Source organism: Cebidichthys violaceus, unplaced genomic scaffold (assembly GCF_023349555.1).
Source record: "Cebidichthys violaceus isolate CVI_PGR_0920_01 unplaced genomic scaffold, fCebVio1.0.p SCAF_4, whole genome shotgun sequence".
NCBI lineage: Eukaryota > Metazoa > Chordata > Actinopteri > Perciformes > Stichaeidae > Cebidichthys > Cebidichthys violaceus.
The window spans coordinates 18,140,505-18,164,388 of NW_027176594.1; the positions used below are offsets into that span (position 1 = coordinate 18,140,505).

Genomic DNA, 23,884 nt, shown 5'->3' on the forward strand with positions numbered 1-23,884 from the left:
GTTGTATTTCATGTTGCCCCTTGCCAACGGATATATTAATAATAATAATAACTTTATTTATATAACACTTTTACAACAGAGTTTACAAAGTGCTTTGGCAGACAAAGCAGCATATATATATATATATATATATATATATATATATATATAGAGAGAGAGAGAGAGATAGCAATATATTGTATATCAGTAAAGTAATTTAGCAGAGGCTTGTTTCTTAAAATACAACTCAACTGCAGTCTAAAAGGAAAGAGAGCGCTCAGGTCCAATACTATTGTAGTGTTTAAATATAAAAAAATAATGCATAAGAATAAATGTCGTACGACTAATCCCTTTGACACACCAATAGATAGTGTCAGGGAACTGGGGATGCTGTCAGTTTGTACATGCTATGGCTGATAAGAAATATCAGCAGTAAATTAAATAAATAAATACAATTAAATACCAATTGTGAATACAAATGCTTTTAGCTGCTCACAAAGGATTTCAGATTGTTAGACAGCGATGACAGTTTGGAAATGGGCCTATTATGATTCAACAATGCAGAGTCTCCAGCTTTAAGCAACGGCGGGACAGAACTCTCGATAAGAGGGCTGCCTATTGACGCTGAAGAAATATTAAAAACGATTATGTCAGTGGAGGTGCAATAACATCACCTGCTAATTTTATTAGTAAGGCTCAAGATTGTTAAGACCGGCCAGGCTGCACAGTGTCGAAAAGTGTGAGTGTTTTTTCTACCTCAGTGGAAGTGAACATTTCTAAATTAAAGACTATAGTAGAAATAGTGGATAGAGTATCATGGAAATACCACAGAGATAGCATGATACATTGTTTCCAAAAGACAATAAGATGAGGTGAGACATACAATGCACACAGTAGCCTGATGCACATGTGGACTCACCACAAGCACTGAAGGCTGCACAAGTTTACAAGGAAGCTAAAATAGTCTACAGTGATCTTAGTGAGATAAAACATCTGCTGACATTTAAATGGGAAAAGCCTTGATATAGAGAGTAAGTCTGGGATGCAAGAACGGAAATCAATATTTCTTAGATCTCAAGAAGCAGAGACAGAAGAAATGAAAAAATGAACAATGTTATTGAATGTTATTTCTTTTTGACATTGACCAGATTTCACCCACCCGCAAACTATAGAGGCATACGTGTCTTTTTTAAACCCGTTTGTTGTTAAACGGATGAGTTAGCTTCTTACATTGACAGTCAACGTATGCAGTTACCACGTCTGCAGATTGAAAATATTAAAATGAAATACAATTTAAAAATCCTGTTGTATTTATGGTGCCCTTTACTTACACTGAAGTCCAGGTGGCTGAAATGCATTTAAGTCAGTTTGTAACTTTTAATTATGAATAATCTAAACGTCTATTACCAATTCTTGCTCAATTATAAATACCGTTCAACATGATTACCTGAGTGGGCTTTTAATTCAAGAAGAACACAGCTCTGCTGAAACGCGTACTACAACCTCTGATCTGTTTTCCAAAAACTCATTCAACAACGTCAAAGAGAAAAGGAAGCAGATGACGAGAGGGATGGAGAAAGAGAAGAACAAAGAAAAGCCTCGACAAACAATTTCAAGGAGAGCCAAACAATGAATGGAGAGATTTTCCCATTTTCTTCTGTTTGTTGATGACTTTCCATTGTATTCTAGGCTTTTGGCAATATTGTTCCCGAGTACCATTCATGCCAGTGATGCATACTGGATTGAAAATGGAACAAAAAGACAAGCTGTGTGCGGAAAAAACAGAGGAAGCTGTCATGTTCAATCAGAATGTGGCTTCTGTGTTGGACAGTGGAGCAGCGATGTGGAATAAAAACCTCCTGATTAATTTTAACATCATCGTCTTCATGTTTTTGGAATTGAGAGTGTGACTGAGAGAGGGAGGAATATGGAGGCAGTGCAGGGAATGTAGGTATTGTGAATTTGTTCAAACTAAGCTAATTCTGTATGTATGCCTTTCTCCCTCTACGTGTGTGTGTGTGTGTGTGTGTGTGTGTGTGTGTATGTGTGTGTGTGTGTATATATATTCCAGGTAGTGAGTGAGTTTGTCATTCCCCAGGCCCGGTGTGTTATCGCTTATTGAATGAGCCCAATGCTCCACTGTATATTCAGCATAATGACTATAGATCTAACAACAACACTGAAAACCTCTGGCTGGTTTAACTTATCGATCTGACACACTCTTATCGCTGTGCTCTGCTGCCACTTGTAAATTTGTGTGCGAGTGGATTACATGTAGACCAATATATGGGGTTAGGATTGGTTTTGTTAAAAATCACATATCACACTGTCAAGGTCGCCCACCTCTGATGTGATGAGGTTTGTTTGATTACAGATTTGCAATGAAAGGGATCAATGTTAATTAAATTCAGGAAACCATTACCCTGAACAGATTGCATCTCAAACCTCTGTTTGGATTCCACACACATTTCCACAAAGACGGATTTTTATTTTCAAATAAAGTGGTGGTACCTTCAAATCCAATGTCAATGTCTTCAACTTGTGGTTTGAAAGCATCTCCTTGCTTTACGTTGAGCAAGTGTAGTTTATGATATCATCGTTTGCTGAACATTAACAATTAACATTTAGTTGTTCGATGTGGGAATCAAGTGGTAAAGTCCCGCATACAGCCAAAAAACAGGCATTTAAGTGACAATCCAAAATACATCTTTATACTGAAGTCGTCGTATTCGTCGCAAACCCCCAATGAAGACACGAGTCAAATCACAAACAACATCACTGTACATCTTGATAAGACTCATAAAATGAGTCGCGAAATGAATCTCACGATCTATATTCACACATATCTTTTATCGTAATAGTTAACAAATACAAAAGTATACCCAACATAACTGTAAGTGCAATGCAATATCAACAGCAGCAGAAGGAAAACGCATTGGCATATTTTTTAGTATGGTGTTTATCTCGTTCAGGAGGCCAATTTAGCTCTGTCATTGCTGGTGTGAGAGTTGTGATTTTCTCCTCTTTAAGTTTTGCATGTCCCCGGCTGACCTGTCCCCATCTTCCATCTCCTCCTCTTCTCTCTCCTCCTCTTCTCTCCTCATTGTCTTATCCTCACGATGTATCTTCTCTCTCTCTCTCTCTCTCTCTCTCTCTCTCTCTCTCTCTCTCTCTCTCTCTCTCTCTCTCTCTCTCTCTCACTCCCACTCCTTGAGTAGATTTCTAATTTGAAAGGCTTCGTTGGTTTGTTGCACCTAACAATTAATGATAATCTGCTGCAGCACTCTGAACAGAATTTCTATCTCCACGGACAGTTTCATGAACAGTTGTGTACACGGAAAGCGAGCTGGGAACCAGGGAAGCAAGACTAACATGTTGTCATGAAGCAACACATTTTGTGTGAAAAGTTAGTCCGATGGAAGGCTGAATTAGTTCAATCCACATTGTTTGTTTGAGGTTTTAGGTTCTCGAACCTGAACATGTTCGCTGTAAAGAAAGTATTTCAGATTAACCAGTAACACTGCTGTCATGGTTCTTTGTTTGTTTTAATATCTCTATTAAAAACAAGAAGAAAATAGCATTGCCACTATAAACTGGCAACAACAACGTTTTTTCACATTTGCATTTATATTCAAATATGATGCATTGTTTACAATCTTAATCATTCAACTCCATTTTGTTGGTGATTGCAGCTGGTCTTTTATCAGATTGTCTAAATATGCAAACAAGGCTACGTTATCAGTTTCTTTGCAAATTTCAACTTCTTCATTCATCAAAAGATATGTTCCCACGCAACCTACTACAATACCCATAATCCTCAGCGAACTCTGAGCAAGCACGTGATCAGAGCAGCTGTTGCATTTGCTATGCCGCCTCCACTGTCGCTCTCCTAAGCACAGATTTGACATGGTACAGTAGCTGCCTCTTTGCTCTGTAAAAGCCCTTACTACCATCCTGATACCCTGCATGGCTGTTTGAAAGGAATTTAATCTTACCATGTAAGTCTGATCCAACAATCTCTCAAGCATTCACTCGTGTGGAATCTGTAAAATGCGACACAGCTGATCGCCAACTTGGACAAAGCCTTTTTTTTTTATCAAAGCGTGCCGGGTCAGCTGATCAGAAATGATCCAACGAGGCTGGGAGAAAGTTAGGGAAGAAACCGATTTAAATCCTTCGTTTTCATTTTGGTTACTTGTAGCGTTGATAAATAGGGAAATAAAGGTCATCATTAGTTAATAATTAATTTGGTGTGGAAGGGAAAAGAAAGGTCTAAACAATAAAGGCAAATGTGTACAAATTAAAGTCAAAAATCAAGTTAAACAGATTAAAGCTTTGTATTATTCTGATGTAAGTAGGATTTTTATTTGAAATTGTGTAATTTGTGATTCTAATGCATTGCATCTTTGTTTGAGAAGCCTTCCTATTGTGAGCTCTATTTTATAACTCAATGGGTTTTCTCAGCAGGTGCTTTTTTTTTCATCTGTCTTTGTGACAAGCTGGAATGTGTTATTGGGGTTTTCTGTCTGCATTGTAAGCTAAACTTTCAGCACCATGTCGTTATGACAAAAATGAATCACTTTTTTTTTTTTTTTGTACGTCAAAACTACATCCCTCATGAGCCTTTGACAGTGTGCTCATGGCTAAGACTCCTGGGATATGTTGTAGCTGAATGCTACCAAAGATAGCGCAACATGTACATCAAGTATAACTTATCACTGTCTCTACTGTTGCCCATCCTTTCTTTTTTTAATGAATGGTTATTGTGTGTTGCTCGTTGATGTTGAATATAGGTATTAATAATCAAATGCTTGCATTAAAAATGTATCCCTAACAGACTGTTACGAATGTTCTATGTAAAACAGGATCTCACTGTGGATGAAGCAGACCTCTGTGAATACATGATATTCCCATATCTCATCAATATTACACCGCTCATCAATGACTAATTTTAATGAGCACGGCTGATTATCTGGAGATCTAAAAGCTCTGAACATGTCTTAAATTGTCAAAACCTAAGACACTAAATAGTGTAGATGTCTTAAATACTGACAGTCATGATGTTATTTTGTCATGGCAAATTTACGAGATGAAGCAGATTCAAAACGAGGGACGCCATGAATTCTGTACCTCCGTAAATGTAAGACAGCAGTTAAATTGTCCCCAAATAAAATGTTCTTAAGTAAAGCCACTTTTGATGGGTAAATACTTTGTGTTTTCATTCTGGTTCTGTCATTTTAACGGGCTTCAATTTAAGGTAGCGCTACTCCCAAAGTCGGTGTTAAATCATAAGGAGCTGTGGTGAGAAACCGAGCTAAAAAGGACTGCCGGCCTGCACCTGTACATTGTCAGATCACAATGAGAGTGAAATGAGAGAATTAGACTCCAAAAACATACTTTGGAAATCAAACACACACCTCTGACCATTAATATAACCATACAGTCACTTTTAAGCCATTTTATTCAATGCACGCGGTTAGCTAATTGTCCAAAATAACATGTGATTGGATAATTTTATGGATATAGAGTCAGATACATTGTTATACTCTGAGTCTGTTTGAAACGTGATGTAGTTAAACCAAAACTTTTCCTATAACTGATTCCAAGTCTGTTCAACCTCCAACCGCAGGGGGACCTGTATGAATAACTGATTAAGTATACTATGTATAATATAATGATACCGTTTAAGTAATCAGTAATTAATATTTATAAACACGTCTAATAGAAAACTCATCAGAATGTAGATGAGCAAAGCAAATCAGTGAATTCTCTGGCTCTGTGGCGATGAGGACACTATATGTGGGTAAAAATACATTTTCATTGTTTGCGCTCGACTTGTGATTTATTTCATGAATAATTTTGTGTCTGTCTCTCTCTGTATGTATCTCCGTATTTTTAGGATGGAATGGGGAATCTGCGGGTGACCAAGGAAGGTGTCCGATTGGAAGGCGTGTCCGAATTCTTATTGCCTCTATACGTCAAAGAGATCCAGTCTCGTAGGGTAAGAAGTGTGTATACGTGTTAGTGTGTGTATGTGTGTGTTTATGCGCCCCTTCCAACCCTTATAATGAGCAGAAATCAAATGTTCCCGGCAGTCAAGATCTATTTGTCATGTATGTGACACATTATGACGCTGCATATGATCCAGCAGTCTTCTATATCTTCATCCATCACACACAGAATCATCATTGGTCCTGTCAGCTGAGGCGGCATGGACACTATGTCACTCTATATAGGACAATCATTTGACACTGTGTGTCTGTGTGCTTGAGTGTGTCTCTGTGTGTGTGTGTGTGTGTGTGTGTTCATATGTATGAATGGTAAGCAGGCGGGGGATTGACTGTAATAGTGTCACACTGTCACAAACACATTGCCTGCGTGTGTGTATAGAGCGGGGGAGTGGAATTTCAATTGCACAGCAAGAGATTAATGGTGTGATGGAGTAGAACAGAAAGATATAGGACAATTGATAGACGGGACATTTATGAAAGATGTTGATCTGATTGCATTTTTCTTGGCTGATTCTGATCTGCCGATTCCAATGTTTGCCGATTCTGATATTCTTTCTAATAACTATAATTGACAGCAAGGCTCCATGCATACTAATTTTAATTTTACCACCGTCCCGGAATCGTCCAGAAGTCATTCTGAGTGTTGTCATATTAGTTCATTTTTATCATACGTAGTGGTTATTTGATGTAGTTTTTATGATGTATTATGAGCTGCTAAGAGCTAGTGTTAGGAAGTTAAACATGTCATTATTCCCTCTCTAATTTATATTATATATTGATGTGAAAACACCTCTTTCAAACAACTGGATTTACAGTATGCAAGTTCCCTGCCAAAAAATTCCCAAATCTTATTTTTCGTAAAACAAAAAAGAAGTGCCTTAAGATAAATGTGTGGGATAACACAAGGAGGAATGGGGATGTAAAAAAACACACGAGGCAAAAAAAAAAAAAGGATGACTGGAGCTAAAATATATATAGAGAGAATTAAGGTTGAGAGTGGAGACAGATGACGAGTTAAGAATGACAGTGATGCTCAGATCTCTAAAAGGTTGCTCACATTAAGTATTCATTCTTTACTGGACAGTGTAAATCAATGATAAGGCTAAGATGTTACAACGGTTTTCAGCAGAATTTGTGTCAACATTTTTGCAAATGCATGGCATGATAGCCTAGAGAGGAGAAATGCTGTAGATGCAGCTCTCCCTGTTTTCAAGTGCAGCATAAATCAATGGTCACTACTTCAGCCGTTGCTACTTTATTATTTCCGCCCACTGTATGGTTTTCTGCTTTTTAGTTCACATTGAAGATGTACGAGTCAAATTCTGTCAACAGCCTCACAACTGTTTTTGGTTCAGTCTTGAAAGCCTCGAGAATTGAAGCTCCCACACGTCTTACACTGCCATTATTTTATAGTTTATAGTTTTCCATTCGTCTCGGAGTCATCGACTGAGACACTTCATACATATTCGACAAAATGAATACTAAACTCCCCAAGCTGTGTGGCTACAGCAATGTTCTCAGCTGTTTGTGTAGCCCGCTGGTAGGTCCGTTAGCTGTTAGCTCGTAGCCACACATAGCGTGCAAAACATAAAAGTGAGCTAAATGTTTCCCCCACTCTGTCTCTGGCCACTGGCTGAGTGGCGCAGCAGTGCACTCAGCTGTGTGATCACTCCACCTGCTGTGGTGGCAGTTAAGAGTAGTAAGTGAGAAGTCCGCAGTCAATCAATGGCAGTATCAAACAATAGGCAATAGGTAATAATAGGTGATTTGAGAGGGAGTGTCACTGCAACCATGAGACGTCCTTGAGCATGGAGCCCTGAATGAGCACAAAACAATGTACAGTTTGGTGCAGCAGTATGCAAAATTAGCCATGGACAGACACATAGATACACTAATTTACTCATGCACACACACGTGACCAATATCATCATCTCCTGGTGGAGATAATAAAATTGCTAAAACCTATTTAATACAAGATAGAAGTGAGCATAAATGTTCGATAAAACCGTGAATACAATATTCCAACTTTTTAAATATGTGAACACAAACCCCTGTGTCTATCTAAATTCTAGTTACAGTAATACTTGACCACACAACACATTATTTGTATATGCTTGTATATATATTTTAACTCTCTATGTTACCAATAATAGCAAAATATAAGAGCCAACACAAGAAAAATAAATAAATGAAAAGTTTTGCAAAAGGATGAGAAACTCCTCTGTTTGTTTCCACGTTGTGGTTTTGTTTCCTTTAACACTGTGTGATAACAGGTTGCTTGTCTTTCTTTGTATATTGTACAGTATGCACTGTGCGCATACAACAAGTGTGTGATTGTCAGCCATTGTGTTTACAAGCCTGTGTGACAATGCGTAAGGGTTGCATGCGCCTGTCTACTGTAAGTATCTATTGATATTTTGATGTCTGAGCAGATATTGATGTTTTGTGCCTGCGTGGAAGCCAATGCATATTTGAGTGTGTGCATGAAGCGGCGCGTATCTTCTTACATGAAGCCAAACAGCAGGTCGCCCTCGCATTTCCTAAACAGCAGGCATGCTCTTATTTTTATATACACAGTCACTGCGCTTTTACTGTGAAGCGTGGTTGAATTGGGGTGGGAGCGTGCTGAATCAGAGGTATCCACCAAACTCCTTGAAGACACACCAGTCTACCGCTTGTTCTGTGAGGAGACATACTGTAGAGAGATGGCGGCACAAAAAAAACAGAACCATAGACGGAGAAAAGAAAGAAAGGGGGGGAAGAAAAAGAAGATGGAATAAAATGGTTATGAAAAGGGAAATCAGTGAAAGCAGGGTTATTTCACAGAAATACAAATATTGCACCCAAAATAACTTTCTATCTATTGGACAACAAAAATGTTTAACCAACAAACATTAGTGTAATGTTGCATTCACACGGAATCAGGCAGACGGTTGGTAGCAGGCGGACAACACCGTCTGGACAGCATTATGGTAAGACGGAAAAACAAAACAGGCACGACAATATGTTGCTATGATAAATTAGTTTTGTTCACAATGAATGGAATAAAATATGTTAAATATCATCGTTTTGTGTTTGTGATTATATGTGCATGTAGCTATAAAATGCATCTCTTGATATTATAATTATATAACAACGTTCTCCTTGTGTGAGGGAGCTACATAACATCCGGTTCTAAAAATTCCATCGCGAAGGATGGCAAAAAGTTCAAATATTTGAACTCTGGACAGCAATGCCGTGTACCGTTACCGGTATTCTCTGCTCGCCTCACCTAATTGTACCGTCGTTGCCTTGTCCTCTAACATGATATGTCTGATTCCATTTGAACGCAGCATAAGTCCTGTTTTTAAATGCTTGCAGTGCTTACTGTAACAAGTTATTAGTGGTTTACGTCAGATGACACCAAAAGCAACAGATACATGAAATAAACAAAAAACAGCCGACTGTGGCGAACTGTCCTGGACTCTGATGGTTATAGACTTACAGCTAAACCAGAGACCTGGTTCCATGGACACACACACACTAAGAACCCATTGAGATACCATGTAATTAACCAAGACAACGCTGAAAAAAAGAGACACAAACACACTCGCCAACCCAAAGAGGATCTCTTGGGTCTGGCTAACTGGAGGAGATAAGAGTGCTTCAGCAGGAAGAGTGATTGTGAAGTGGAAAATAGTGATACACACAGAAAATTGCAAGAGGAAGAGAAACCTTCAAAGGCAGGAAGCGATGAGAAACATTACTGGAATGAATGGAGAGAAGAGATAAGAGACATCGGGACATTGGAGGCTTTAGCGCTGCCATTTGCAGCATTTTGCTCCTCACTTATTAGTCAAAGAACACGGAAGGGGGGAAGAGGAGGAGAAGGATTTGAATGCATTAAAGGCTAAGTCTGAGATTTAATTTGTTTCGACGTACATTTTTCAAGAAAGAGGTTGAGATGAGTGTAATAGTAAACAAAAAACTTGGGAAAATACAACTTAAAGTGACCTCAGGGGGCCATAAAGAGCCAATTAAGAAGACGAAGAAGACGCACTTGCTACGACAAGTAACACGACGCTGAGATGTATGCCTCACAGGAGGTGTCTTTTTTCAGCTTTACAAGAGAAGACTTAAAAGATGATGACTAACTGGTTTACTTTGTAAATGTGTGTCTGGTTAATCGACCCTCCGTTAAAGAGACACACGCGGCCGCTTGCCAGAGCTTTTCTATGGGAGCGTCTCCCACGCAGTGGATGAGACAGCCTCAATAGGGTCTACCTAACATCTATGTTATGCAGCCTCTGACATCTCTCTTGCTGTAAATCTGCATTCATTACCGTGATCTCCTACTAAAGGCAACTCTCCAAATTCTCCATTGATTTATTTATTCTTTAACTCAATTTAGCTGATGTGATGAGTTTGTTTTAACCATCTTTGTAATCACTGATGTGGTCATTTAGGAAAGTTGTAACCACCAGTCAACTCTTTTGTTCGTGCTGGTCTGGCTGGGGCGTCGGAAAATTCCATTTTGACGACCATATCATTGAGCGCTCTAGTTATAAACTCAAAAGATGACAAGTTAAAACAAAAATGTTGCAAAGTTTAAGGGAGCTGCCTGGTGCCACGTCTGCATGCGCCGCCATTTTGTCACTGGCTTACCTTTCCCTATCTGACCAGGACCCTTGTCACAGACCTGATTTGGGAGGGGTTATGGTTTGGTGTCCCCGATGGGACACCAAAAATATAGGCAACAAAAAAATTATGATTTTGAGAAAACAAAAATTTAGGACATAAAGGAATGTAGGAGAACGGAGAAGATGTAGATGGCATCCTTCCCACACACCGTATGTCTTACTCAAAAAAACATTGCATACACACACATTCACATTTTGCATAATCAGGGCCATGCCCCAGCAGTGCATTGTGGGAAAAGGTAAATGGAACATTGTGACCTCCAGAGAGCTAAATACAGAACTCTGCACATAAACCACACAACAACAAAAACGACACACTGAGAAATTAAATTGACTGGGTGGGAGGGAAAAAGACATGGTGCAGGAGAGAGAAAGATAACTGTGGAGCGGAAGGGAAGAGAAAGAAGCGGGTCTGAAGGAAGTAAAGGGGTTAGAGTGAGGCAAACAGACCTAAAAAGGTGGGAGAAAAGGTCTGAATACATGATAAGGAGAGCGAAAAGAGAAACAAGAGGGATGAGAAAAATAAATAGAATACCTAGCTGGTGGAATAAAGTCAGGTTTAACACCTCTTTGAGTCCGTATGTTTTGCAATTTTAACATGCTGGCCTTAATTTCCATATCTGCTGGAAGGGGCAAATGGTTTAATTATGCTCATGTTTTCTTTTGTTTAGTTTTAGGTGCCTTGCAGGTAAATAGACATTGTGTGAGGTTGAATACATCGACATTGGCAGCCATTTTGGCAGAACAAACCTTGCCATGAACGTGTTTAAATTTCTTTTTGAAGCAAGTTCTGAGAATTGTTGCTCGGATTGTTTAATGCTTCTTACCTGTGTGTGTGTGTGTGTGTGTGTGTGTGTGTGTGTGTGTGTGTGTGTGTGTGTGTGTGTGTGTGCGTGTGCGTGTGCTTGTGGTTCACAATCAAAAGAAACGTTATTTCTCTTGATCTTTATTGGGCATGGATGACAGACAAATAGCCTCCCATGCTGAGAGAAACGCAGCAAACACAGCAGTGTAGTAACAATAAAATCTATAATAGTTTGTTTAACAACCACAGCATAACTTGGTAACATATCTTGGTGCACCTACATACAAGCAAAAAAAATTAAAAAAAATAAACCAATACATAATAGTATTATTTATTCATCACGTTGGTAGTGTCACAAACAGGACGCAGGTAGAACATCAGCAAAACATAGTGAGAGAGATGTTTGCAGGCATGCATCACAAACATAACAGCTGGCAGGCAGGTGTAGCTTTAGCATTTGGCAGCAACATAGATCAACAGAGATGATTGTTCAAGGAAGTACTGAGGCACCAGGCAGGAAAAAGCAAGGCACTAGAGAAGCACAGCGAGGGACTCGATAGGCATTCGGAGGCACCAGGAAGGCTTTGATAGACACAAGACCTGGAGAAAGGACTGTGTGGCCACAGGATGAAGCTGGTGAGCAGCCAAAACCTCTGCCAGCCCCGGGAGGAACATCACAAGCTATAGCGCCTGGAGGATAGCATGCACAGCACGCAACATGCGTTCTGACAAGACAGGCAGCACAGGACAGACCAGTCATAGCTCACTACGGAAAATCAGAAGTGCACACTGTGGACGGACGCTTTTGAAACTATTGTGGCAAGAATCAACAAAACGACACAGAAGCCCTATCAGGATTGCGTGTCTGTGCCTTCCAGAACTATAGCATAGTGTAGTAGTGTGTGTGTGTGTGTGTGTGTGTGTGTCTGAGGAGGGTGGGGGGGGGGCTGATTGTTGGGAAAAAAAACAACTTTAACTGACTGATGGTTTGTATTTCAGTCAGATTATTTGGATAACTCTGCATTTCAACTCCCCGAATCAGCGGTTCCTCGTCCACTACAGGCTTTCAAAGCTCAAAACGGTGCAGTGCTTTGTCGCTCGTAGTCAGTTAGCACACGCCGTCATGGACATAATGCGCAAATATAGATATTGAAATTTTTCAAACCAATGTTTTTTTTTCAGAAACTAATATTCAAACGTACTTTTTGGCCAGTTTTGACAACCCTACCAGAACAACTGATGCTGCCGTTCTTTTTGGGAAGACATTCTCCTTTGGCAGCATAAACTTCCAAATATTACATAAGAATAAGCAAATGAACTGTGCAGATTGGTGATGCTGACAGTATGACACAGGAGGGTAATTAACGGCAACCTAGTAAAGTAGAGAGCTCTCAGGTTGCTGTGCATGATTTTCAGAAAGCTTGGACTTTTTTTTTCCCTTCTATGTCCTACAGTCTGTATATGTGGGGGATTTACATAGCATATGTGCGCGGTATGTACTTGGGAGATGATTCCATTGTAAGCCAGAGGCTGTGGGATTATCCTCAGAGCAGCAGGTTTTGTAGGGGATTTCAAGCTGTGTTGGTGTATTTTAAAAAGCACACTATGGATGCAGTGTTCCCTCTGTGTCTTGCCCTCACTGCTCTATTCCCACAAAGGCTTGTCTTTAGTGACACACACACACACACACACACACACACACACACACACACACACACACACACACACACAGACACACAAACACTGACTATTGCCACATGCGCCATAATTGTCCCCATAGGGACCCCATGACGACCTATCACCACCACAGGAGGCGCAAAGAAAACTTCATTTATTCTGCTCTCTTGCTGTCTCGCTTTATCTTTTTGATTTGACTTTCCTTTTTATGTGTCTCTTTTCCCTTTTATCCCGCCTTTTCTTCCTCTACCCCCTGTCTATTGCATTTCTTTCTCTCTCTCTCTAACGCCTGCTTTCTTTGTTGTTTTTGTTCTGTCTTTCTCTCTCTCACCCCTATAGTGATACTGGCTCCCCGGAGACAGGCCTTGTTATGGGCAATACACTACCTGGATAAGAGCTTCACTTCCTGGGGAGGGGGAAAAAAAAAAAATCTCCGACACAGAGTAAATGTATACATGGAAAGGGAGGGAGGACATGTATAAAATAGGCCATGGGTTAGGTGGCGAAGCTCAGCAAAAGGACAATTTAAACTGGAAACGAGAGTGAGATTAAAAAGCAATAATGAATATAGGAGACGTAATGAAAAAAAAAATTAAAAGCAACAATAATTGAAGAACTCCTCTCATCCATATTCTGTACTGCAGCTTCAAGGAAGACTGAAAAATACAGGAGGGGGGAGGGGGGGGGGGTGAAGGTGGGAGGATGCCATAACTTTATTTTTGCTGTTTGTCAGTTTTAGATTTATTACTCCCTCTGTCTGCCTCATACTTTCGCTGTGCTTCTCCTCTGGGGACCTGAGCTAGCTGAAACTTCTCCAACTCTGGAGCTGTAATTGAATAGCAGAGAGTTCTAATGGAACATTAGGCTGTTCCTGTGTTGGCAGGGCCTATTGATTTTGACTTTGCAGCATTGTAAACAATCTAGGGTAAATGTAACTGAACGGATGCAGACCTTGGTATGGGCTATAATTCCAGGGCTATCGCTGCGGAACTGTTGCGCTGTCGCAAGAAACTGGTACAGTGTGGTCTTGTTTGTGCTTTAATAGCGCGCCATACCCTGGGTGGCTTGTAGCTTGCCACTTTCTCGCAAGAATAATAGTGGGTAATTGTGTCTGTGTGACTTTCTATTCATGCCTGTTGTTTGTGATAAAGAAAAAGATGCCTCACCGTCCAACTGTCAAGCACGCTTGATCTTAATTGCGCGTCACCTGGGGTACGCGATGCCAGCCGGTTTGCCGCGCAGAACAATAGATTTTATTTTTTTTTTATGTTTTCTTTTTCTCTCTTTTTCTTCGAGGAAAGAGTGGCGTGTTTTTAGGTCCACAGTGATTTCCATCGCCCCGAAGGCAACACCTTTCATGTAATAAAATCCCAAGATATCACTCTGACATACTGTCAACAGGAAGTCCAATCGCTAGGAATGTTTGTTTTCGAATGGCATGTCATCATGTGGGTGTGATTTCTCCCACAAAGAGTTTCTAATGGTCGGAGGCTCGTATACTATTTAAGTCAATGTATCACTATGTGTAGTGAATTGTCCTGTGCTGTTGAGATGACAGTTGATGTGGAAAAAAGGGAAATGCTGCTTGGCGACTTTTGTCCTGGTTGATAACGGCAATACAGTACACAAAAAAGGGCACACACATTATACACACATTACACACACATTACACATTACACATGCTCTGATGTTTTGGGGATTTTCTCCATTGGGAACATCATCATTCGCCTGTGCTTAAGCTACTTATACTCTGCTCCTGGTCTTTCTATACGCTTTCTACGAATACATCTAACATAATGCAGTGTATTACAGTCAATGGGAGATATTTGACTTGTTTTACAATGATGCATTACAGCATTATAAAACATATGTTCCAAAAGTTATCCCTACAAGCTGACACCGTATGATTAGTCATTACTTAGATCTTAAGCATAGTTACACCTGATGAACATGTATCTAAAGTGTTGGTACTGAGACCTGTTCACTCATTTGTATAAAGTCACTATTGACTTGCTTATTACATGATCACACCCAGCTTTTTATTCACCAGCTTGAAAATGTTCTAAGAGAACATGAGCTGCTGCTTTTTTTCCCCTCCATGTTTCATTATCTCCCTTCCCCATTGCTTAAAAAGCGAAACTCACCAGTCTACCATAAAAGAACACTCAACATGCGGCATCTTCAAGTCCAACAAATGTAAAGTGTATTTGATTTAAGCAGCACGTCACCTTTAGCGGGTGGCGCTTGCTACATGAGAATGTCTCCAGCCTTCAGCCTGTGGAAACGAATGACTTAGACGCGCTGTCGGTGATAATAAGTGTCGACGTCAGAAGATGAGAGCTCCACCAAGCAGACACATGCAGAGGGCTTGTCAGATGTCTGCGCTTCTTCCGCGTCCCCCAAAACATTAAAAGAGATATCAAATAAGAAGTCAACGCCGCCAGTGAAGTTAAATTGAAGATAATGGAAAAAAAGACGAGTTTGACTGAGAGAGGTTTGCAAAGGTTAGCGGGGCCAGAGGAAGTGGCGGTTATTTGATCATTTTCTCCCAGAAGCAAGAATAAAGTCATCATTTTTTTTTATTCAACACTGAGCTTGAGAATGGTGTGTAGTTGAGCATGCGGGCATGCATGTGTGTGTGTTGGTGTCTGCATGGGCAAATGTCCAAAATTCCTGCGTGCCCGGTTTGTCAGTTTTCCGGCATGTGTGTGTGTGTGTGTGTGTGTGTGTGTCTGACGTGTTCTCGACCCGTGTAAAAATAGTCTTCATTAACATTTAACAGCATTTTTCAGAATGTCAGGAGAATGAAATCTGCATCGGCCCTGGAAGGGAGAGAGGAAACGAGACAAAATGAATAAGAATATTAATCCCTTGTTCCAAAAGATCAACCATCCCTCCCTCAAGCTGCTGTCTTAGAGGTCACAACAAATCCCCTCATCACGAAACTTGACTGGAGAAAAAAGGGCATGTCATGCCGCACCATGATGAATTGAAGAATTTTGAAAATGCTGTCATTAACCTTTTAAGACCCAACTTGTTTTAAGAATAATACTAACTATAATACCACCATTCAAAACCATTCATTCACCCCTAACCTTACCAATAACCGCCCAGTAGGCAGGTGGATTTTAAGAAATTTAAAACGATGCCTCTTCACCAGAAGTCCATCAAAATGAGCGTGCTGCTTCCTTTTACCAAATTATTCCACCGTTGAGAGTTTCAGGCACCAGACTGAAAGTGAAAACATTGGCCAGCAGTGGTGCTGAACGTGTCTCCATACATTCTTGTAGTGTGGACTACTTAGATGAAACCCCTTCAGCGCATGTGTCATAGATGCAAGTTTCTCCAATGCTGTGCACTGCACTCTTTTACAGGAGGTACTGTGTTATAGTTGGGCTGTTTTCTCAACCACAGAAGCTGTCAGGGTGAATTTCATGTAAGAGATAATACCGGTACATAATTTATTACTTAGCGCTTGTATGGGGAAGTTTCCTTGCTTGTATGTAATTCATCCTCTGTTATTGAAACCTGTACTTTGTTCTTCTCCTTTCTAACACCACCCAATGGGGATGCCCTTAAGATGATAAGCCCTCCTTAATAAACTATTTTTAAAAAAGCAATACCTCCCCTCGAACACCTTACCTTTCTCGTAACTAATCCTGGCTCTGGGCAGTATATTCCTCCACATCCATAAATGCTGCATTGCTGGCATGAAGACAGTAGTAACCATTGAGCACAAGGCCATCAGCTGTGTGCCAACACTCCATTTAACATTTGATTTAGTGAACTACACACGCTCAGGGTCGTTGATAGTTGGCTGGGTTTCTTCTTCTTTAGTGCAGTTATATTTTAGACTTTATTACCTCAACCCAAAGTTCCTCTATGGTTTTGGCTCTCTGTCGTTCCTGCACTCCTTCAACAAACATGCTTCAAAATTAATATAGCAGACACAATTTAAAACCCAAAAAGATGGAAAGAAGGCTTTAAAGCGTGACGAGCAGAGTTTTCTCTGTAGATTCAAGTTTGAACACCCACCCCAATCCTTGCTTCTGTGCAGTAATTGGCATGATGATCAGGCGAGCAGATAGCTTTGTACTGACAAATTTATCTTTTAGCCCACAGCTAGTTTCAGTAATAGCGTCAGTGGGAAAATGAGGGCCTATATTAGGTAAAGGGACAGTCAAGAAGATAGAAGTTCCATTCCACGGGCCGAGCTATGCATGTGTGTTAAAGCATGTGTTCAACTTAATCACCGTGTCAAATTAAGTGTGTAGAATACATGCTCTAACATGAGAGCGACTCATGTCACAGCATGATAATTGAAGGTTTGTTTAAAACTAGTCTCGTAGGACCAAGGCTGGTGTAGCATAACCTCTCGCACAATTATTCACTGAGTACTTTGACAGTATAAAGTGATATGTAAATTAATATAATACAACAGCTCACTCTGTTGATACTCAACTCCCTTAACACACACTGGCAAACACATTTTTTACGCAAATATCAGCCTACACACAACTGACAAGACACGACACACTCGCACATTGTACTGTACACACACACACACACACACACACACACACACAGTGTCTCTTTCTTACACACATGAACACACACACACACACACACACACACACACACACACACACACATATTCACACATATTCCATCTATGTGTTTAGGCAAATATGCTGTACATTTTCTATTTGAAGTGCATATAGTTTTGGCTCTCCCCTATTGTAAACGCACTCTCACAAAAATACACCGCGCTGACATTGACAGTGGGTTTTAAACAGCTCGGCATACATCTTGTCCCTGCCGGTGTTCTGTATGCACAGGTTGTTTCCAGGGGAACGGTCACAATCCACTGTGGGAATTTAATTAAGGGTGGACATTTGAATTAATTAACTAGACGGGAGTGTGGCATTATACTGCTCTGGCCTTATGACATCAAACACACACTCATACACACGTGCTTGCACAGACACACAAGCTTGCACTGAGGAGACACACACAGATTATATTTAATTACCAGTGTGTAGATCATTGGTACAATGTGGTTCAGCCTTAATTACATATTGTACACTTCCTCTCTATGTGTGTGTGTGTGTGTGTGTGAGAAGAAGTGCAAGACAAAATAAGAGACAGCACTGTAAGTGGATCAGTTGCATTTAAGTTACATGAACATGAGTGCAAAGTAAGCAGGTTTCATTTTCTGCTGCTCTGCTGTAACCACATATTGGCAATTCTTACTTGTTATGCTAACTCAGCTAGAAAGACGAGCCTTTGCAGTTGCAAAAGCGTGTCTCTACTGAAACTCACAAATTCCCTAAAGGAATATTCTACTAAACACCTGTGTTGTGAGTGTAAAACTCTCACTCCCTGAAGGGGTAAAAGGTGGCACTACAAAAATGGTAGTCTGCTGCTTCAAAAAGGATGGAAGCCGGAGCAAGCTGGGATTCACAGCAGTCACAATACATGGCGATTGACCCTTCACTAAGCCCTGCCCCTTTGTTGTTCGGCTGCCGGAGCTAGAATGGAGCCCACACTTTCACCAACAACATTCCCTCAAGAAATCCACAAAACCAGCCTGAAAAAGAAGAAAATCTGAAACGATTGCTTGAGAGTCTATGGAGCAGAGCTGTATGGTTGTCGGGCCTCGGTAGGAGCTGGCTGATGCTACACTATGGTTGGCCAGTCTGCGTTCAACTCCAAATGGTGAAGTGCTCCAGGTCTGGGGAATAATTTCGAGGAAAGCACTGCTTTAAGTAGCACAGTCCGTCGCTCTGGTGGTGGCTTATATGCAGCTTTTCTGAACCTGCCAAAGCAGTGGAAGTGCTGTGTTGGGTTGGAGCCATTTTTCTAGCCAACAAACCATTGCCAGCATTGGAGGCAGTGCATGTGCAGCTCACAGTGTATGGGACGGATAGAGTGGACAACTATATTGCCCACAAAAGGTATAGTTCTAATGGATTGAACCATTAATTATTTTCTGCTTATATCAAAAGAACTCAAAATGATTAGAGCTCCAGAGACGTATCCAAAAAGGAAAAGAAAAAAAAGAAGAATGAGCAAAATGTGGGGAAATGATAGGCCAAGTATGAGCGAGGTTCATACAATCCCCAGCTGATGGTGGTTTTGAATATGTAAAATGAAGTCAGGAACTTGGTTTTCTCTTCAAGTGAAAGGGGTAACTGAATTGCTTGCTTCTTTTTTCTTCAGGGATGGCTCTTCATAGAGCATAGAAAACAGCAGACTGTAAATGAACAGTTGTTGTCAACCTTTGCATGGAGGTACTTTATAAAGAAATTGCCTCCAGCACTTGGACAGCCTCCCTCTTCATAAAGCACTAAGAGCAGCAGTATTCAGACACGTTTCCCTCCTTGATGGTGTACTTCCTGGTAAAATCATGAAGGAGTAAGGTTCCCATGACAGAGAGGTCCACTTTCTCTGGGGCCAGCACAATAACACAGCAATAGATCTGCCACTGAAACAATCCCAGTGCTGTACTCAGATGTCAGCCTGGCACAGCTGAGGTGATAACTGAAGATCGTCTTCTCCCTGAAGGTGTTAGTACCTGGCACAGTTGTAGCACAGAGGAGCCAAATACCGTCCCAACACAATGGGAAGCATCGCTCCAAAGATGATGTCATCCAGACGAGAGGAGAAGTAGAAACTGGCAAAGGCATTGGTCCTACCTTATGCAGCAACATACAGAACTTAAGATATATATATATATTTATATATATATATATATACATATATACATATATACATATATATACATATATATATATATATATATATATATATATATATATATATATATATATATATATATACATATATATATATATATATATATATATATATATATACATATATATATATATATATATACATATATATATATATATATATATATATATATATATACATATATATATATATATATATATACATATATATATATATATATATATATATAAAACCCAGAACCTTTTACACGAATAGAAAGTAATCGTCTACATACAATAAGTATGACCACAAAACCAGCTCTTTAACACATAGAAATAGATAGGATAGACATACAAGAGGCACACTCAATGACATGCCATTCACATAGGGAGACAAAAGAGACTAGAGGTGCTGGGAGTGTGTGCTGCAGTTTGTTGATAACAACACTTGGTGATAAACAAGCTATAAAGAAAGACAGAGCAAACACCGTTTGAGTCTCCAGGAGGATAAAGACCTAGATCAAAGTACAGTGGATGAAACATAGACAGGAACCATGAACCAAAACTGTCGGGCCGTCCCGAGTAAACAAAGAGGCGAGAAAGTGATGGACCTGAGACAACAGACAGTCCACAGACAGTCCAACTCTTCCCAACTAGAGCAAGTCCCTCAAGTTGAATTGGCTGTAACTGAAAGGCACGTTAGAAATACCAAATCCTCACAAATATCCACTCCACACCAGTTCAAACTTCAAATATAATCCACATGTATTGTGTACACCAGTGCATTGCTTTAAGATGCTTCTCTTCTCCAAATATCATTCCATAAAAAAAATGACTTCATGACCAAATGGCACGTCTTTCAGTGGGAGAACAGTTATTTAAAAGTAGAGTAAGTAACACGGGAGAGGGAACTACCATCAGGCACTAAGCTCTGGATGGAGATCAAAGTGAGCTATAACAAGGATGTAAATAAGCAGGGGGTCTTCAGTTGCCTGGAAACCTGAGCTTTGAAAATTAATTGAAGAGAAGACAGTTAAAAGAGAGAGATCAAGGAAAAAGTAGAAGGAAATAGAGAAATAGAGAAATGACCAAAAAAAGAGAGATGACAGAGGTGTGTGGTATTGTAATTCATCTGTATGGAAAACCTTGCATCCATATGTTTTGTTTTTCTATCCCATCCTGGTCCCATCCTTGGACAAGTCTTCTGTCTGAACTTATCTTATCATTGGATCCCTTGAATGTTTCAACATTGGGCACCGGTCATTGCTACCCTGACGTAGTGCTCTGCTCCCTGTTCATTACTTGTTTTTATTTGCCCTCACCTTCAGCACTAACTCATGAGGAACATATGCTGCAGTATTGAGTGCCAACTTTACGTTCATTGAACTCTTTTAAAACTGGCCTTTAGAGGTCAGAGAAATAGTTAGCCAACAGCTATGTGCTTCAGTATTAGGAGCATATGTGATACTGTATGTTGAACTAAATTAACAACTGTATTACTTACTTTTTGTCCGTGTAATTTGTTATTTATTTTATTCAAATTGTCTGTCTGCAGACAAAGTTAGCGACTTGTCAACATAGTGGAGCACTTAGCAGCTAAAGAGTCCGATACGTCCCTCAAGAGTTGGTATACAAAGTCACGTCTCTCATCTCTTAAGTCCTTTGGCTGCTGATGTGTGACGCCAAACAGAAATTCAGTTTATAGCTAGCCTTTTCATGCTGATACATAATGACATCATGTTCACTGCACATTATAAAAAAGGAATGCATTCCAACAGGTTCATTTAGCTCCATGGGTTGGAGCCATTCTCCGTCCCTTCTATCTCCATCATGTCTTATCCCTCGGATCAATTCCCACTTGTCTCTCTCTCACTCTCCTTTCATCTCTGTCAACCATTCCCCATGTCCCATTTTATGCAATGTTCCCCCATCAAGAGAATCCACTTCATCCCTCTCATGTCCCGTCCTTGTAAACCATTCCCAGTAATTATGGAGGCAGCTACTCGACTGGGGATTTCATCAAATGGCTGAGAGCTTTGCCGAGATGCCAACGTCAGGAAATCCCAGTCACAGCAATGAGACGCTAACAGACCACAAGACATACTGAACTGCTGGACCTTTGAATAAAGCATCAGTTTTCGGAATAAACAAATGTAAACACTAAAGAATGCTACAGACTGACAAAAAAAAGAAGAAACAATTACTCTCCTCCCTTGACTGTCTCCATGCGAACAGTTCTACATTTGCACAGATGTTGCACAGCTAAACAAGCTTGGGGATTTAGCATTTCACACCAAAAGAGCTAACTGTTACACTTGATTGGTTTTTAGCATGGTATACATTAACAAGAATCCTGTAATCCAAAACATTTGGTCCATCTGAAAAAGTTTTGAAACGTGCCAATTCCCTGTTCAAAGTTTAACAAAGCAGAAAAACAATTTTTAAGCTTTTTTTTTTTTTTAATACTATTTAACAGGATTGAGTCCTTAAAAAATAATAACACATAAAACCCATCCAGATTCAAGCCCCCAGTGATTCACAATATTCAATTTGAGTTTCAGTTTCTACTCAAACATACAAGCAGTATGAGGGGAGAGAGAGGCCAAGCATACAATAACCAACAGCTACGACAATGGGATAACACACTGGATGAAAGACACATCAGTAAGTGTTGGTAGATGAAAGAAAGACAGATCTATTGTATTGATTGTTGACTGAAGAACACAACACATGTTGGTGCATTGAGGTACTCAGCATGTCATATACTCTGCACACTGAAACTGTCTGTTGAAAGCTGTATCCTTGTCAATGCTGTTGTCATTGCCTCCTCTTCTTCATTTTGTTTTGTGTCCTTTCTCTTCACTACAGCTGCACTGTCTGTGATGTAGATTAGGTTTGAAACCAATAACCTTGAGGCGAAAGATAAGCCAGTGCATCCCTTTGTTATATTTCCCCTAGCAATGATAACTGTGATCTAGATTAGTTCTGGACCCTGCAGCCTTTCGGCTAGTAATAGACCAGTAATGTAAGTGCTATTTATCTGTGCGACCTATGATCTGTCTTGCTTTGATGGGATGGATTGTCCTGACTCTGTAAAGGTGACAAGGTTAAAGATTCTGTATAGCCATTCAAGGAAAAGGCAGAGATATGCGCACACACTAGCACCGATATACGCCTCACTTCAGTACAAATGGAAAAGGATCTGTCATAATCCCCGGGGGAATTGGACGGAGAAGAGACAGCAAGGAAACTACAGGAAGAAAGAGGGATGCCAGAGCAATAAAACACATATAAAGATGTATCAGATTTTAAATGAATTTTGAAACGCACAATATCATTCCAGAGATTTCTATTTGGAATCCATGAGTCTGCGGCATCGGCCTGAAAGCCAATGTGCCAACGACAGCAGCCCAACACCAGTCATGTTAGAGTGATGAGTGAACAAAGAAAGAAAGAAAAACTCATTTAAGGAGTAGTCGTCTTAGGTTGTCTTCAATACAAGTAATTATGAGACTGCAAGTCAGTGTGTGTGTGTGTGTGTGTGTGTGTGTGTGTGTGTGTGTGTGTGTGTGTGTGTGTGTGTGTGTGTGTGTGTGTGTGCGTACGTCAGCCAGTACAGGTCTCAGTAACCCGATCAATAATCTATTAGCAGCAAGGCATGTCTGCATGGGCAGGTGTAAGTAAATACACACACACACATACATTTAGACACATGCAGCTGAACAAGGTCAACGTTTGTACACTTACTTTACATACAGGTATTGTCTCCTTACACACTCATGAACACACAAACTCTCTCTTTCACACATACACACAGACTTCTCCAGAGTTAACTTATTCCTCTTTCACCTCAAGTATTTGTACCACGGGGGAATATTTCATGGCAAATGGAGCATTGCAACTTTATCTGCTCCGCCATGCTCTCCTCCTCCGTCCTCTCCACTTATCTTGTCTCCTCTCCTCTCCTCTCCTCAACCATGCCACAGGACCTAGAAA

The 23,884-nt window shown here is 40.2% G+C and overlaps 1 protein-coding gene across 1 annotated transcript in view; it reads left to right on the forward strand.

The window, feature by feature from the left end:
• Positions 1 to 23,884, forward strand: part of LOC137885338 (zeta-sarcoglycan) — a 297,134-nt gene that overhangs the window by 197,500 nt on the left and 75,750 nt on the right. The window contains exon 3 of the mRNA XM_068727562.1: positions 5,879 to 5,980. Coding sequence (XP_068583663.1) covers positions 5,879 to 5,980 — 102 coding nt within the window. The remainder of the gene's footprint in view (positions 1 to 5,878; positions 5,981 to 23,884) is intronic.